Raw genomic sequence first — 14,809 nt, forward strand, 5'->3', positions numbered from 1 at the left:
CTTTTATTATTAAGACCGATTAGAATTCACACTACATTTAATAACGATAATAAAAGAATCAATCTTAAGGCTAGGAGGACAGAAAGTGGAGCAGATCTCACTTAGGAAGGGCCACCGTGACCATGAAAACTGACTGTAACAGGATCTAGTTCAGAACAACTGTTGTCTCGAAGTAGAAATACAGGACATGAGAGGCAGCGGGCACAAGGACACGGGCGCTGGCTGCACAGTGTTCTTCCTGTCGAGGCTTAACAAAGTTTACAAGTTGTGGGCTTTCTGTATGTCTGCTACATGTCTTCTTAGAAAGGCAGTAGCGCAGAAGAGATCAAGGCTACGTGAGGATGTGAACACACTCTCGAGTGAGATATTCTTTAGCAGGCTGGTGCCATAGCTACGGTCTCATTCCTGACCTGTGGTGGCATTTTATGGACTTCTATGAACCATCTACTTTCAAGACAACATTCCAAACTGGCCATTCTTGGCATTGGTGACATTTCTTGAATACTGTGGAAATCAGGGAGGCAACATTAGTCATATTATGCTCTACAAGGAAAAATATCACAGGGCTTATAAAATGGTGGTTTTGTCTTTCGGATGAGGGTACCAGCAAAGAATAAAATGTAAATTTTACTAAATCTAGAAAGCTTGATTTGGTGTCAGGTAACACCCATTAGAGTGGAAACTTAAAACTGTACTCCTAATCATTTTCAATATAAATTCCAAACCCCAATAACATCATTCTTTTCTATGTCACATACATGTGACATGTATGTTGACTGAGATGGCAATGGTGATCCCAGAGGCAGATGGACCTCTTAAGGGAACTCTACAACACTCCCATTGCTCCTTAATCCTCAGGGCAGCCCCATGAAGAGGACAGTTGTAGCCTTTCCAAATATCAAGACTTTAAAACCTCATAAAGCCACACTGCTGATAATGGATAATGGAGTTGGTGTCTGAGGCCGTGGCCGACTTCAGGCCCCTCCTCTTAATCCCCCCCCCCCCCCCGTGCTATGCAGTAAGGCTAGATACAGGATTTTTAAAGTGTGTTTCCTATGTGGCATGGTCTAAAAACTTACTAAAAATATATTCTCTGACCCTTGCTTAGATTTAATATTATGGGCTGTTTTTGCTGTCCCCCTACGCCCCCCCCACCAAAAAAATCATACACAGAATGGGTGTGACTATAGTAGGAGACAGGCCCTTTGAAGAGGGAAGGTTGGATTAATTGTCTGGGGTGGGTCCTCACTCAGTATGCCTGGGATGTTTTAAAGACAAGGTAGACGGCAGCACAGGCAGAGAAGATCACAATGAAGTCAGACAAGAAGTGAACTTCTCACCGGGTAGTGGTGCACACCTTTAACCCCAGCTCTGGGGAAGCAGAGGCAGGTGAATTTCCATGAGCTCAAGGCCAGCCTGGTCTACATGAGCAAGGTCTAGGACAGCCATGGTAGTTACACAGAGAAACTCTGTCTCGAGACAGAAAACAACAACAACAAAAACCTGTGACTTCTCCACAGGAAAACCACCCCTGCCAAGCCCTTGAACTTGCCACGGGCAGCTCTGAGGAAAGTCTATCAGCAAAGCTCTCTCGTGTGTTGTCTTTGTTACAGCACCCCCAGCATACTGATACACAACTGCCTAGCCTGCTGTGTGTAACAGCTTGGCAGTGGGCTGACCTGACAGCCTGAGACCGTCTTCTCGACTGCTCGAACAATGACTGAATAAACACAGAGAGACATCTGAAAATGGCAGGCTGGCCTGGCACGGGTCTACAATCCCAGCTACTCAGGAGGCTGAAGCAGGATGATGGGGAGACAGAGTGAGTTCCAGGTCAGCCTGGGGAACATAGAGAGACCCTGTTTCAAAAGAAAGAGCCAGCAAGCAAGCATCATCAACAAAGTGAGGGCTGGGATAGAGATCAGGGCAGAGTGTTTACTTAGCATGCTTAAGGACCTAGGTTCAATGGCAGTTGTTTGCTTAATATGCGAGGTTCTGTGTTCAATTCCCACTACCACAGGAAGAAAGGAAAGGAAGGAAGGAAGGTGGGAAAGAAGGAAGGGAAGAGGAAGAGAAATGGGGATGGGGATGTAGGGGAGAAAGGCCCCAACTTGAATGTGTTACAGTTCTTTGTTTGAGTGTTTTATTGTTTGGCACCTCTGGCTGGACCCCCACTCCATAAGGTCAAGCACACAGTAGGTACAAACTAACTCTGCTGAGTGCACTGGTTGCCTAAGAGTGGCAAGTCTATGACGTGGAAGTATGTAAACACAAACTGTGCCCACCCTTGTACACCCACCCTGAGATGACATTGGGAAGACTGAACATGGTTAGAACATTTTTCAAAGTTGAAATGGTATTAATATCAATTCACTTCTGATGAACACAGGCCTTTCTCATAGAAAAGGCCCACAGTTAAATATTTAGTCTTTTAATCCTAATCCATAGCTAAAACAAGGAGAGCTAGGAAAAGGCAGGTTGCTTATGTAACTCAGTACGTCAATACTATAATGAGATGGTGGCTAAAATTCTATTTTTCATTTAAAAATAGATATGACTATTCTTACTGTGAAAAGTTCCACATGGCATAAACATGTTATTTTAGGATAAAAGTAACCTGCAAATATATTTCCACTTAAAATCTATTTTTTTATATAATGATTTTATTTTTAGAGATACAAGTTTGTTTATGCTATACTCTTTCCTTTAGTACTTCATTTAGTGGCGTATTTAGCACATCCAGTAATTAAACAATGACCCCATTTGTGATATTCCATAAAGGGGCCTGCAGGAATGACTTGGTGGTTTAGAGCACTGGTTGTTCTTACAGAGAACCTGGGTTTAATTCCCAGCACACACATGGAAGATTACAACCACTCATAACTTCAGCTCCAGGGTATACAGTGCCATCTTCTGGCCACTATATGTACTGCATGCACATAGTACATATACACACATGGAGGCAGAACACCCACATACATTAGAAAAAGGAAAGAAAAGAAACACAAATAAAGATAAGCCTTTGCTTTAAAATGTATAGTCCATAGGTATAGAAGAAAAGAAAAAAACCCACTGTTTAAATCTATGAATCATGTGATGTGGGATTCCCCTCTGATTGCTATGACTATGTATTATTACCATTGGTTAATAGAGAAGCTGCTTTGGCCTATAGCAGGGCAGAATATAGCCAGGCTGGAATAGAGAGAGAGAGAGAGAGAGAGAGAGAGAGAGAGAGAGAGAGAGAGAGAAGGTGGAGTCAGAGAGATGCCATGTAGCTGATGAAGGAGGAAGATGCCAAAACTTGTACTGGAAAGCCCCAGCCTCATGGTGATACACAGAATAATAGAAATAGGTTAATTTAATATGTAAGAGCTTGTTAGGAATATGCTATAGCGATCTTTGTTTAGAGTGTTGGTTACAAGTTGTTATAGATGATGGTCTGAAAAAAAAACTAAACAAAGGATATTAGATTCTGAATTCTTATTTTGGAAAAAAAAAGGGGGGGAAGTGCTGTGGGACAATGGTCTTGTACCCTGTCACTTGTATTGTAATAAAAGACTGATTGGCCAGTAGTCAGGCAGGAAGTAGAGGCGGGGTAATGAGAACAGGTGAATTCTGGGAAGAGGAAAGAGTCAGTCTGCAGTCATCACAGAGGAAGCCAGGCACAGAGGAAGATGAGAATGCCTCATTGATAAAAGGTACTAAGCCATGTGGCTTACATAGACAAGAATAATGGGCTAATTTAAGATGTAAGAATTAGTTAATAAGAGCTAATAGGCCAGCCAGTTTATAACTAATGTAGGCCTCTGTGTGTTTCTTTGGGACTGGCATTGGGATTGTTGTGATCTTTGGATGTTGCCTATTGATTAGAAGGAAGTTTTGTTCTCTTTCCTAACCCCTTCTTCTTCCATTCCCCTGCCCCTCTCTTCCCCCCTTCAGTTTTTGAGAAAGGTATCGCTCTATAGCCCAAGCTGGTCTGAAACCTATGTAGTCCAGGCTAGCGTCTTTCTCGCAGCCACCCTTCTGCTCTGGTCACCTGAGTTTTGGGTTGGAGCCATCATACTTGGCAATGGTACCACTTTTCGCCTTGTCCTGAGTGTCCTGAGTCCACATCACTAAGGCTAGTCATTTGACAATATCCAGTATTATGTATTGTTCATTAAAACTAAGAGAAGCGTAAAATTGTATTTTTATGTTATTTCAGTATATTGAAGTTCCTAAATTATAGTATGAGAGAATGATGTTAGGATAATCACAAGGAAATATACTGAGGTAATCAGAGTCCGACGAATCAGCAAATACACATAGTAATGCCTTCTTTGAAAAACCATTTCTAGGTACACAGAGATTAATTACCAGATAATTGTAGCTCTGTTCAGTCTAATGGCAGTTAATTCACTACTCAATTAAATGGAAATCTTTCTAAGATGTATCATTTCTCTTTTCCTTAGTGACTCATGAACCACAATTATCATAATAGACCTCTCTAAAAAGTATACTCCAGACTCGGGCAAGATGGCTGTCGTTGCCTGTGGACCCGAGGAGGCCAGAAGACAGTGTTACATCGCCCTGAACTGTAGTTAACTGTGGTTGTGAGCCAGCCATGTGGATGCTGGGACCTGAACTCAGGTCCTCCAGCTCTTCAGTCCCTGCCATTTTATTCTTATGTATACTTTGTCTGGTTCTATCTGGTTCTACGCTGTCACTATCTGCCTTTGACCTTGATACGGCTCCCTGTGTCAGCATCTTGTCCCCTGGAAGGTCCCCCTCCACTTTCTAACACTGATGATTTCCTGGTGTTAGAAAACAAACAAGTCATTTGCGTGGGCAGGAAACACGGATCAGAGTGAAAAGAATCACTACGTTGCATGCTGCGGGCAGTTCTACTTTCTATGGTCTTCTCTCTTTTACCTGGCGAGAGATGTCTGTGTAAGTATTTGAAAATGTTTCGGATGGCTTAGGGAGTAAAGGTGCTTGCAGCCAAGCTGATGACCTGAGTTCAATTCTTAGGACCCACTAATGGAGAAAATCAACTCCTGCCAATTGTCTGTATCCCCTGGTAAAATAATAGTAAGGACTATGTAAAATGTTTGCTTTGATAAATTATGTATTTCTATACTAAGTGAGGAAACCATTTCTCTGGGGTGGGGTGGGGGGGTGGATATTTTTTTTTTTTTACTGTTCCCTAAACAATGCAGTGTGTTAACTGTTTCCTCAGCATTCACGTGGTATTGGGGTTATGGGTTACCCAGATGTGACTTAACCGAATGGAGGAAGAACAGAGTTTATACGATATATTGTTCACAGGAGACTTGAACATTACAGATTTTGATACCATGGGGAAAAGGTATTGGGGACAAAACTGAAGTACACACACCAAGGACAACTGTACACAGGAAATGCTAAGTATTTTCCTTTTTAGACGAGTTTATAATGTTTTAAAGATTTTTTTTAATTTTTTGATCTTTTTTTTTTTTTACTATTCGAGCATTTCATACATGTACATAATGTGTTTTGATACAACCCCACCCCACCCCTCCAACTCTCTATCCCCTATTCTGCCTTCTCCCCACTTTTCTTTTCCAATTTAATGTGCTCTTTTAAAAACCCCCATTGAGCTCACTTAGCCCTGCCTGCATGTGACTGGGGTTGGACCATCTACTAGGACATGGATGAAGAAAACGGAATCTCTCTCCTCCAGCAGCCATCAGTTACCAATAACGCCTCGGACGGGGAGGGAGTTCCTGGCAGGGGAGTCCTCCCCATTCTGGGCTGGGATTTGGACTTGACTGGTCTTCTACAGGTCTTACGCACGGGGCCAAAGCCGCTGTAAGCTCACTTGCAACAGCCCTGTTGTGGCTAGCCAACACCGTTTCGCCGCAGGCAACCGTCACCTCCCAATTCTTAACCATCTTTCTTCCTTTCTTCCCTGATGCTGCCTGACCCTTAGAGATGTCTCATTTGGAGTTGAGCTCTCCTCGCTAAACATCCATCGGCTGTGGTCCCTGTATTCATTGTCATCTACTGCAAAGAGAAGGCTCCTGGATGAGGGGTGAGTAGTGTAAACAATTCCATCTTGCTGGGTGGTGGCGCACACCTTTAATCCCAGCGCTCGGAAGACAGAAGCAGGAGGATCTCCGAGTCAAGGCCAGACTTGTCTACGGAGCAAGTTCCAGGACAGATAGGGCTGTTACACAGAGAAAACCTGTCTTGGGGAAGAAAAAAAAAAGAATTCCAACTCTGTGAAGCTATGCTTCACAAAGGCCATGAGCTGTTTGCTTGGCCTGAATTTGTACCATGTCCTTGGCTCATTCTACCTAATCTAGACATTCAGAATCTTGGCTGACTTGCTTCTGGGCTGTATAAAAAGAAGGCTGGTGAGTAGGGCGTGACGTCACTTCTGGAATACGTTTATCATTGCTCACAGTCTGACACAGCTCTGTTCTAGCCTGCTAAGTAGCATCCTGGGGCCAGATAAATTTAGCAATGAGAATTTCCCCCCTGACTTGTTTCCATGACAATGTCTGGGGCATTTTTAGCTCAGTTGAATTAAGCAAAGTCTGTAGTAAAAGGGGACATAGCAGAATGCAATTTTCCCATTTACAGAAGATAGATTGCAACTATCTGGTCCTGGAAGAAAAAAAAATAAAACTTGAAGAGCCAATAAACATCTTTGTATATCTGAGCAAAGAGAAAAGCAATTTGGTTAGGTCCATTTTTTTCTGGGAAGCGGTGGCCTGAGATGTGGTGGGAATTGGCCCAACTGCCAACACGAAATAGCTCACTTGAACTTGCTCTGAAGGAGTTCAGTGGTCCTCAACCTTTCTAATGGAACCCTTTAATACAGTTCCTCATTTTGTGGTGATCCCCCCAACCATAAAATTATTTTTCTTGCTACTTCAATTAACTGTAATTTTGCTACTGTTATAAATCGTAATGTAAATATCTGATATGCAGGATATCTGATATATGACGCCATGAAAAGGTTGATTGACCCCAAAGGATGGCTACCCACAGGTTAAGAACCATACCGCTCTAGCTGGCTTCAGGATGGACATATATACCCAAACCAATGCCAGTTCCTATGCAAATGCTTCTTTACGTTAGGGCCTTCGATGTTCCCTTACTTGGCTTGCGCCAGAACTCCGATGACCTCTGCGTACAGATCTGCCACGATGTGCATGTTGCCAGTGTTGGGACCCAGGTACCTGAGTGAAACAGAGACAGACAAGTTAGGCGCCCAGCAAAGATCACACAGCCAACTTAGTTTTAAGCACTCAACTTTGTCAATACCCCAGGGAGAGAGACCGTCTTACCCTTCTTTGTATTTAAAATGCTTGAAAGCCAGGTTAATAATGTCATGTATTAAGCTGTCTATTACAGGATGAAGGGGGATCTGAAAAAAAGAAGATGACATTGAATTTGGAAGGGATTATTAAACGGCCTATCAAGAATGATGATTCCACTAATTACACAGGATCCATTGCAATCAATAAACACGATTCACATTGCCTCGTATTGGAATTCATAGACCTTAATAAACTCAGACCTTTAGCACTTAGTGTTACAAAGAGTTAACAAAAAGATTGTAATAAATGAATTTCTCACCTGTTTCAAAACTTCTATTAACACTAAAGAAAAAATAAAGTCAATGGCGAGGTCCCGTCTCTCCATCAGATAGTCTCGCTGCTGTTCATCACTGCAAAGTTTAAAACGGCACAGTAAATGGCACTGAAGGCACTTTTAGGGCGAAATACTTCTTAGAAGACTGCTCTCAGCCCCTCGGGACCACAGACCTTTCTGTTGGGATGGGATCACGTGTTACCTGACTAGGACGGCTCACTGGGCAAATTGAAGCCAGAATAGCATCTCTAACCTCATTCTCTGGACTTTTCTATAGCCCTCTCACAGCCCAGGAATGCCACTGTCCGTAAAATACAGTTCCCACAGCAGACGGTTTCCACAGTGGAGGCGCGTATGCTAAGGATCTGGGGACAAAATGTAGCGATGCAGTTGACGGAACGAGTTCACGAAGGATCCTAAGTGGTAAGAAGCTAGTATGTCATCAATGGAAGCAAGACCACAGGGATGGAGGGAACTCAGCATTGCTTTCCTGTCCTTTCCTGCTGCCCTTTCATCACTTGAGATTTAATGCCAAGAGGAAGGAATTGAAGCCAGAAGAAAGACCAAAATGGAGCTGGAAGACGGAGGGGAAGGGAGAGGTGGAGTCATTTACACCCATTCAAAAGTTAGGGAGTGGAAAAGGAAAGCCAAGAGCAGCAAGGTAGCAGGCATCTCAAGGCGGCATCTCTGCCCCAGTTTCTGGCTTCCTGGTACTTGCTGAGGCCTCTTTGAAACTGAATGGCATCCCTGGCTCTCAGTGGCAGTGACTGCGAGGTGAAAGGTCCAGGCTGAAAATAAGGACTCTTCCACTTGCTAGCCATGTCTCCATCTATGACTCTGCCACTTGCTAGCCATGTCTCCATCTATGACTCTGCCACTTGCTAGCCATGTCTCCATCTATGACTCTGCCACTTGCTAGCCATGTCTCCATCTATGACTCTGCCACTTGCTAGCCATGTCTTCACCTCTGTGGAGATGCTGATAATACAGGTGTAGTGTCCCCTTCCCCAAAATGCTGGGGACCAGAGAGTCAGATGCTTTCTGACTTTGGAGTATTTGTATCTGTAAAATCTTGGGAACAAGACCCAAATCTAAGCATGAAATCTACTGTATCTCACGAGCACCTTCTCTGGAGCCTGATGGCAGTTAGAATGTGCTAAGCATGCTCCCTGTGTTGTCCATAAGATCAGCTGTGGGGCCATTTTACCTTTGACTTCTGGTCGGCATCAATTTTTTTTTTTTTTTTTTTAGCATTTCAGTTTTTGGATTTTTCCGATTAGGAGTGGTGGACATTAGGTACATGGTTTGAGGTGGTCAGGCATGAACAGTATTTAGTGTAATCTAAACACATAAAGGGGTCCATACTTGCTGGGGATAACAGGATATGCATTCCTTTAGAGGGCATTTTCAAAATAAGCCAAAGGAATTTTAAGAATGGAATGCTTTTATCTTTAGGCATGAGGGAGTAAAGAGAGAAGGTGAGATTTAAGATATATATGTGGGTGTATATATATATATATATACACCCACATATATATATACACACACACATATATATATATATACACCCACATATATATGCATGTATATATATATATATATATATATGTGTGTGTGTATGTATGTATGTATACACACACACACACACACACACAGACTTCTGGAAGTACCTGTGACCGTGGTAAGTCACATTTGAGCAGTTTGGTGAGGTTAAGAAGGAAGCCATGAAAGAAAGCTATGGTTTTGCTGGTCCAAGGGAAATCATTTCAGATCACTTATGAGCAGCCGGCCAGGAGGGCGAATGCAGACGAATCCATCTGAACATCCTTCGAGAGCCACTTGAGCTAGGGCCTAGAAAGTGTGGCTGTAGCCGGGAGCAGACATTGTACAGATGTGTGTGTGTGTGTGTGTGTACGCACAAGAAGGAAACAGGAAGTCTGAAATCAAGAGCAAGAAAGCTCTCAAGACAGCAGCAGTGAGAGCAGTTTCTTTTTTTTTTTTTTTTTTTTTTTTGGTTTTTCGAGACAGGGTTTCTCTGGCTTTGAAGCCTGTCCTGGAACTAGCTCTTGTAGACCAGGCTGGTCTCGAACTCACAGAGATCCGCCTGCCTCTGCCTCCCGAGTGCTGGGATTAAAGGCGTGCGCCAGAGAGCAGTTTCTTGTCAGACGGATGTGATGTCCTTTAAAAGTGCCCAGAGAGGGCGACTGTGGTGGCTCCACACTGCCTGCTTCTAGTGAAAGCTGGACAAGCCAGGCTTGACTCCCGGGGCTCTCAGTGGAGCTGTCTCCCCAAAGCTGTCCTCATGCTTCCACACAAGGGTGTAAATATATATATATATTTCCACATGAGGGTACACACACACACACACACACACACACACACACTCTCATACCCCTGCCTCACCCACCCTCACCCCACCCCCACCTCTCCCCACCCAGTAATAATAATGATAATAATAAACAAAGCTTAGAGTTGTTTCAAAAAAGGGTCCAGAGAACCCCAAGAAAGGGGTAATTCCTGGCTACGGGAAACTTAAAAAAAAAAAAAAACTCAACCCTTTTTAAACCTCTGATTTTATTTAATAAGGGAGAGTATGCTTTCAGGTAAAAGATATATACTTTTCTAATAATTAATTTCAATTTTATTACCTAGTTGAGGTTCCACTGACAGGCGCCAGAGACTTCTGATTAAACACTTGGCAGTAAAAATGTCCCCATTCCACTAATCTCAAAAACCGTGACCCAGCGTCAATCCCTCCCACTCAACTATTTCCAGTTGCTCAGGCCTCTCCCTAAAGTTCCCCTTAAAGTCCTGGCCTTGCTACGTCTTAGCTTTTTTCCAGGCACAGAGGTTCCTATTTTAAATGTTGAAGCCTAGCTAAAGCACTGCTCAGGTGAGCTTTACTGTTCTAATTCTGTGGGCACCTGACCTCAAAACCCACCCTAGTTTCCCGCAAAGAATCAGTGGCGTTTAAAAAGCAAACACCACCACCACCACCAAGAACAGCAAAACCAATGGCAAAGCCCTGGATTTTCAATTCATCAAGAAATTAACTCACACAAAAGCTAGTTTTGAATTCTGACATGGCAAAGGAAAAAGATCAAACTCAGTTCAGTTCAAACAAATGGCCGGGAGGGTCCCTGTGGAGAGTCACCAGGCAGGGGAGTCCCCCATTCACAAGCCAAATGTCTGACAGAGGCCATCCCATGCAGTTAGTGCAGACCAGTTTCAGACACACAATGGAAATTCTGCCATCAAATTTTAATACATTAAAAGGTTTTCCTTGAAGAGAGGCAGCTAAGGGGGCTGGAGAGATGGCTCAGCGGTTAAGGTCACTGGCTGCTCTTGCAAAGGACTTGGGTTCCTAGCATTCAGATTGTGGCTCACAACCATCTGTAAGTCCAGTTCCAGGTGATCTGACGCCTCCTTCTGGCCTCCATGGGTACTGCACCCATGTGATCCACATACATGCAGGTAAATACTTAGATACACAAAATTCAAAACTAAACAAAGGAAAGGATTAATGGGAGGCTGCTAATAGGAACAGGCTTTTGTTTTGGAGTCAGACAGTGGTGGGAGCTGCACAGAGCTGAGAATCTACTGAGAACACTGAACACACACAGCAGCGCCTGTTATAGGATACAGATGGTACCTACCATAGACGGCTCCTCCCTGTAACCCCAGTACTTGGGGGTACAGATGGTACCAGGGGCGGCTCCTACCTGTAATCCTAGTACTTGAGAGTTGGAAAAGGAGGTCAGCTGTGTGTGCCAGCTATTCCAGCTAGAGAATGAGGCTCTGATTTTGTTTGCTTTGTTTTTTTTTTTAAAAACTTACTCAGCATAAAAAAAACTTACCTATCGCTTCTTCCAACAAAATGGTAAATATAATTGAATCTTGCAGAAACACAAGTGTTTTCTAAAAACTAAGCTACACGTTTGGATGCAATGTATTTGGTAAAATTACAGATCTTACATTAAAAAAAAATTTAAATAGACTTATCAGGTTCATGGAGAAAAACAAAGACAGCTGGGTGGTGGTGGTGCACACCTTTAATCCCAGCACTTGGGAGGCAGAGACAAATGGATCTCTGTGAGTTCAATGCCAGCCGGGTCTGCAGAATGGGTTCCAGGACAGCCAGGGCTATTACAGAGAAACCCTGTCTTAAAAATAAAAACAGAAAAAAATAAAACAACCCCCCCAAAACAAAAACAAAAAACAAAAAAGAAGCCACTTGAAAGTGGTGGGGGTCTGATATGCAGTAGTGAATTTCAAGTTACAGTGGATAAAGGCATTTCTAAAATGTACAATCAATTCCTGTGGAGAAACAGATCCCATTTTAAGATAGCCCCCCTTCTCTCTTTTTAAAGATTTCTTTTTTTCAAAAGATTCATTTTCTTTTAAATTATGTGTATGTGAGTGGGTAAGGGCAGGGGCACAGAAGACAAAGGGACGTCTGATCCCTAAAGAGCTGGGACCGAGGTGGCTGTGAGCTACCCGATGTGGGCCTGGGAGCCCACCGCAGGTCCTCTGAAGGAGCAGTGCGTAACCCCAGACACTCAGCCATCCCTCCGGCCCAGCATCTTATTATTATTTGGTATAGGATGTTCTTCTAGGTGTTGCTTTCATTGGTCAAAAAAAGAAACTGCCTTGGCCTTTTGATAAGGCAAAACTTAGGCGGGGGAAAAAGAGAACTGAATGCTGGGAGGAAGAAGGCAGGCAGAGAGAGCCGCCATGAAGCTGCCAGGTCAGACATGCTGAATCTTTCCTGGTAAGCCATGAGCTCGTACATACAGATTATTAGAAATGGGTTGAATCAAGATGTAAGAATCAGCCAAGAAGAGGCTAGATATAATGGGCCAGGCAGTGTTTAAATGAATACAGTTTCTGTGTAATTATTTCAGGGTCAAGCTAGCTGGGCGGCGGGAACACAACCGGCCGCTCCATCTACTACAATTATTGTTTTAGAAGCTGTATTAATCCTTTTTCATCTATGTAATTCTTTTCTTTCCTTGCCGAGCTATAATACTTTCATTTCAAACTTAGGATAGTAAATGCTTGCCTAATATTTGGTAGTCACTCATTAACTTGAACATAAGAATGCTGTCAGCTGCTGAGTGGCTCAGGCAGCAGCAAATTCCAATTCTCAAACCACAGAGGGAATAGGGACCACAGAGAACACAGGTGCGGCTCACGGCTGGCAGGGGAGGCCACAGACGTGAATATTACTTCCCCATTAGTACCTTTACACTGAGGTACAGAGAGATGGCCAGCCTCAAGACTGTTGCAGCCCTGGGCCCTTCTGCCATGGTACGAAGTATCCCAGGTTACCTGGCTGACAGATCAAATGACTGATGGGGTTACTGAGCCTTCAGTGGCCTGATTTGGGGTACAGACTCAGGGAGGGGGGTTGTAGAGGATGGAAGGAAGCAAGTTGATGACCTGGGGCCCATTTTAGCCTGTCCCAACACATATAAACAAGGCCCTGTGTGCTTCCAACCATTAGCAGCTGCTGGCTGTGACAGGAGGTTCCACATGCCTGACCTCCTACAGACCAGAGGGCCCAGAGCATTTACTGAGTCTCCTCCTGGGTAGTCAGAGAGGCCTGGGTGTCACATACTTCTCACTTTGATGTATAAAGAGGGCATGAGCGAGGCAGGAAGGAGAAACAAGAATCCCGACACCAAAAGCAAGTACCTTTTTGACTTATTGCTCGTTCTTGGTCTGTATTCATGCGATTCATCCTCAATGCCGTTTTGCCTCTTGTACCAATCAAACAGTGTTCGCAGAATGGAAGGCAGGCAGTACTCGGAGAGGGAACTCATGGAGCTGATGACCTTCAGGGAAAAAGAGAGACACGGGCCATCAGGAGGCTTGTCGGCGAGGCCCGCTTCCGAGACACAGGCTGTTGCATAAATAATCAACCGTGAGCAGTGCACACTGCCAAGTTTCCCTACACAGGCCCCGTCATTTCTGTCATAAATCAGTATATTCTGGGGAGCCCAAGTCTCCTAGCGTGGTAGACATTTCTCACCTAATAATTCTGTGGCTCAGAACAGTTCATTACTCTGAGTGCCTTACTGGAGGGACCAGATGTCCATTGCCTTTGAGTTCTTCATGACACCGCTGCCACCATTTTGCGATGTCATTTACCACAATAACTGTACCTCCTAGGTCTTCAAAAGTTCGTATAGTGTAGATCAATATAAGTTAATCATGAATTGTTCAAGTGAAATAAGTAAACCAAGCTCCCAAACAAATAACCTTCATGACAACAATAATTATTGTTTTCTTCCAATAAGCGATCATTTGAGCTATGGCTCCAATTAGGCTCCAGATACCAATGAGTAGGAATAATTTAATTTTATTATTTCTCTAAAGGAACATATTTAAATATGTATACATGCAGTAACCGACTTCTTCAGCTAAGCAAGCTAGGTCTAACTTCCTTTTAAAGTAAAGCAATCTTGTGAGCAGGGTTTTCCATCTTTAGACTGAGCAAAACCCGACTTTCCTCAGATTCTATCAATCAATACCTTAACCTCTTTCTCTAAAACAATAGTTGTAAGCACACACACAGAGCTGTAGGTTAACAGAAGTTAAACATGACTAGGATGTTGTATTTAGATCATTCTGTGAATCTGGTTGTCAGGCTTTTCAAATGGAAACCAATCTATTTATTTGAAAAAAACAAACAAACAAAAAAAAAACAAGTGTGACCTTTATCCACCCTGATTATGCCCACAGTCAAAATACATTTTGCTGATGTGACTGTCCATATAACAGTAACTGTTTGGAAGAAAGCAAGTCATAGAGTGTTATGGGAAAGATTCCCTAGTTTTTGCCAAAGTTATTCCAACATAAGACAGAATATTTTGACCAGTTGGTGATGGCGCATGCCTTTAATCTCAGCAGGCAGATCTCTGTGAGTTTGAGGCCAATCTGGTCTACAGAGTGAGTTCCAGGACATTCCGAGCAGTTACACAGAGAAACCCTATCTTTACCACCCCTGCCTGCAATGGGAAAGAATATTTGGGGTCTGGAGAAATGGCTCAGCAGTTAAGAGTACTTTGTTACTCTTGTAGAGAATTATGTTTGGTTCCGAGTACCCACATATCAGGTCAAAATAACCTGTAACTCCAGTTCATGGGATCTTGTGGCCTCTCCTAGCCTCCATGGGCACTGA

General features: G+C 43.4%; 1 protein-coding gene across 1 annotated transcript in view; it reads right to left on the reverse strand.

Annotated features, from left to right (window-relative positions):
- The window catches only part of Fry (FRY microtubule binding protein), a 250,702-nt gene that overhangs the window by 156,263 nt on the left and 79,630 nt on the right, over positions 1–14,809 (reverse strand). Inside the window, exons 4-7 of the mRNA XM_038345555.1 lie at positions 13,321–13,460; positions 7,609–7,699; positions 7,317–7,396; positions 7,128–7,208 (exon numbers count right to left, since the gene is read on the reverse strand). Of these exons, the coding sequence (XP_038201483.1) occupies positions 7,128–7,208; positions 7,317–7,396; positions 7,609–7,699; positions 13,321–13,460 (392 nt within the window). The remainder of the gene's footprint in view (positions 1–7,127; positions 7,209–7,316; positions 7,397–7,608; positions 7,700–13,320; positions 13,461–14,809) is intronic.

This window comes from Arvicola amphibius, chromosome 10 (genome assembly GCF_903992535.2).
Source record: "Arvicola amphibius chromosome 10, mArvAmp1.2, whole genome shotgun sequence".
Classification (NCBI taxonomy): Eukaryota; Metazoa; Chordata; class Mammalia; order Rodentia; family Cricetidae; genus Arvicola; species Arvicola amphibius.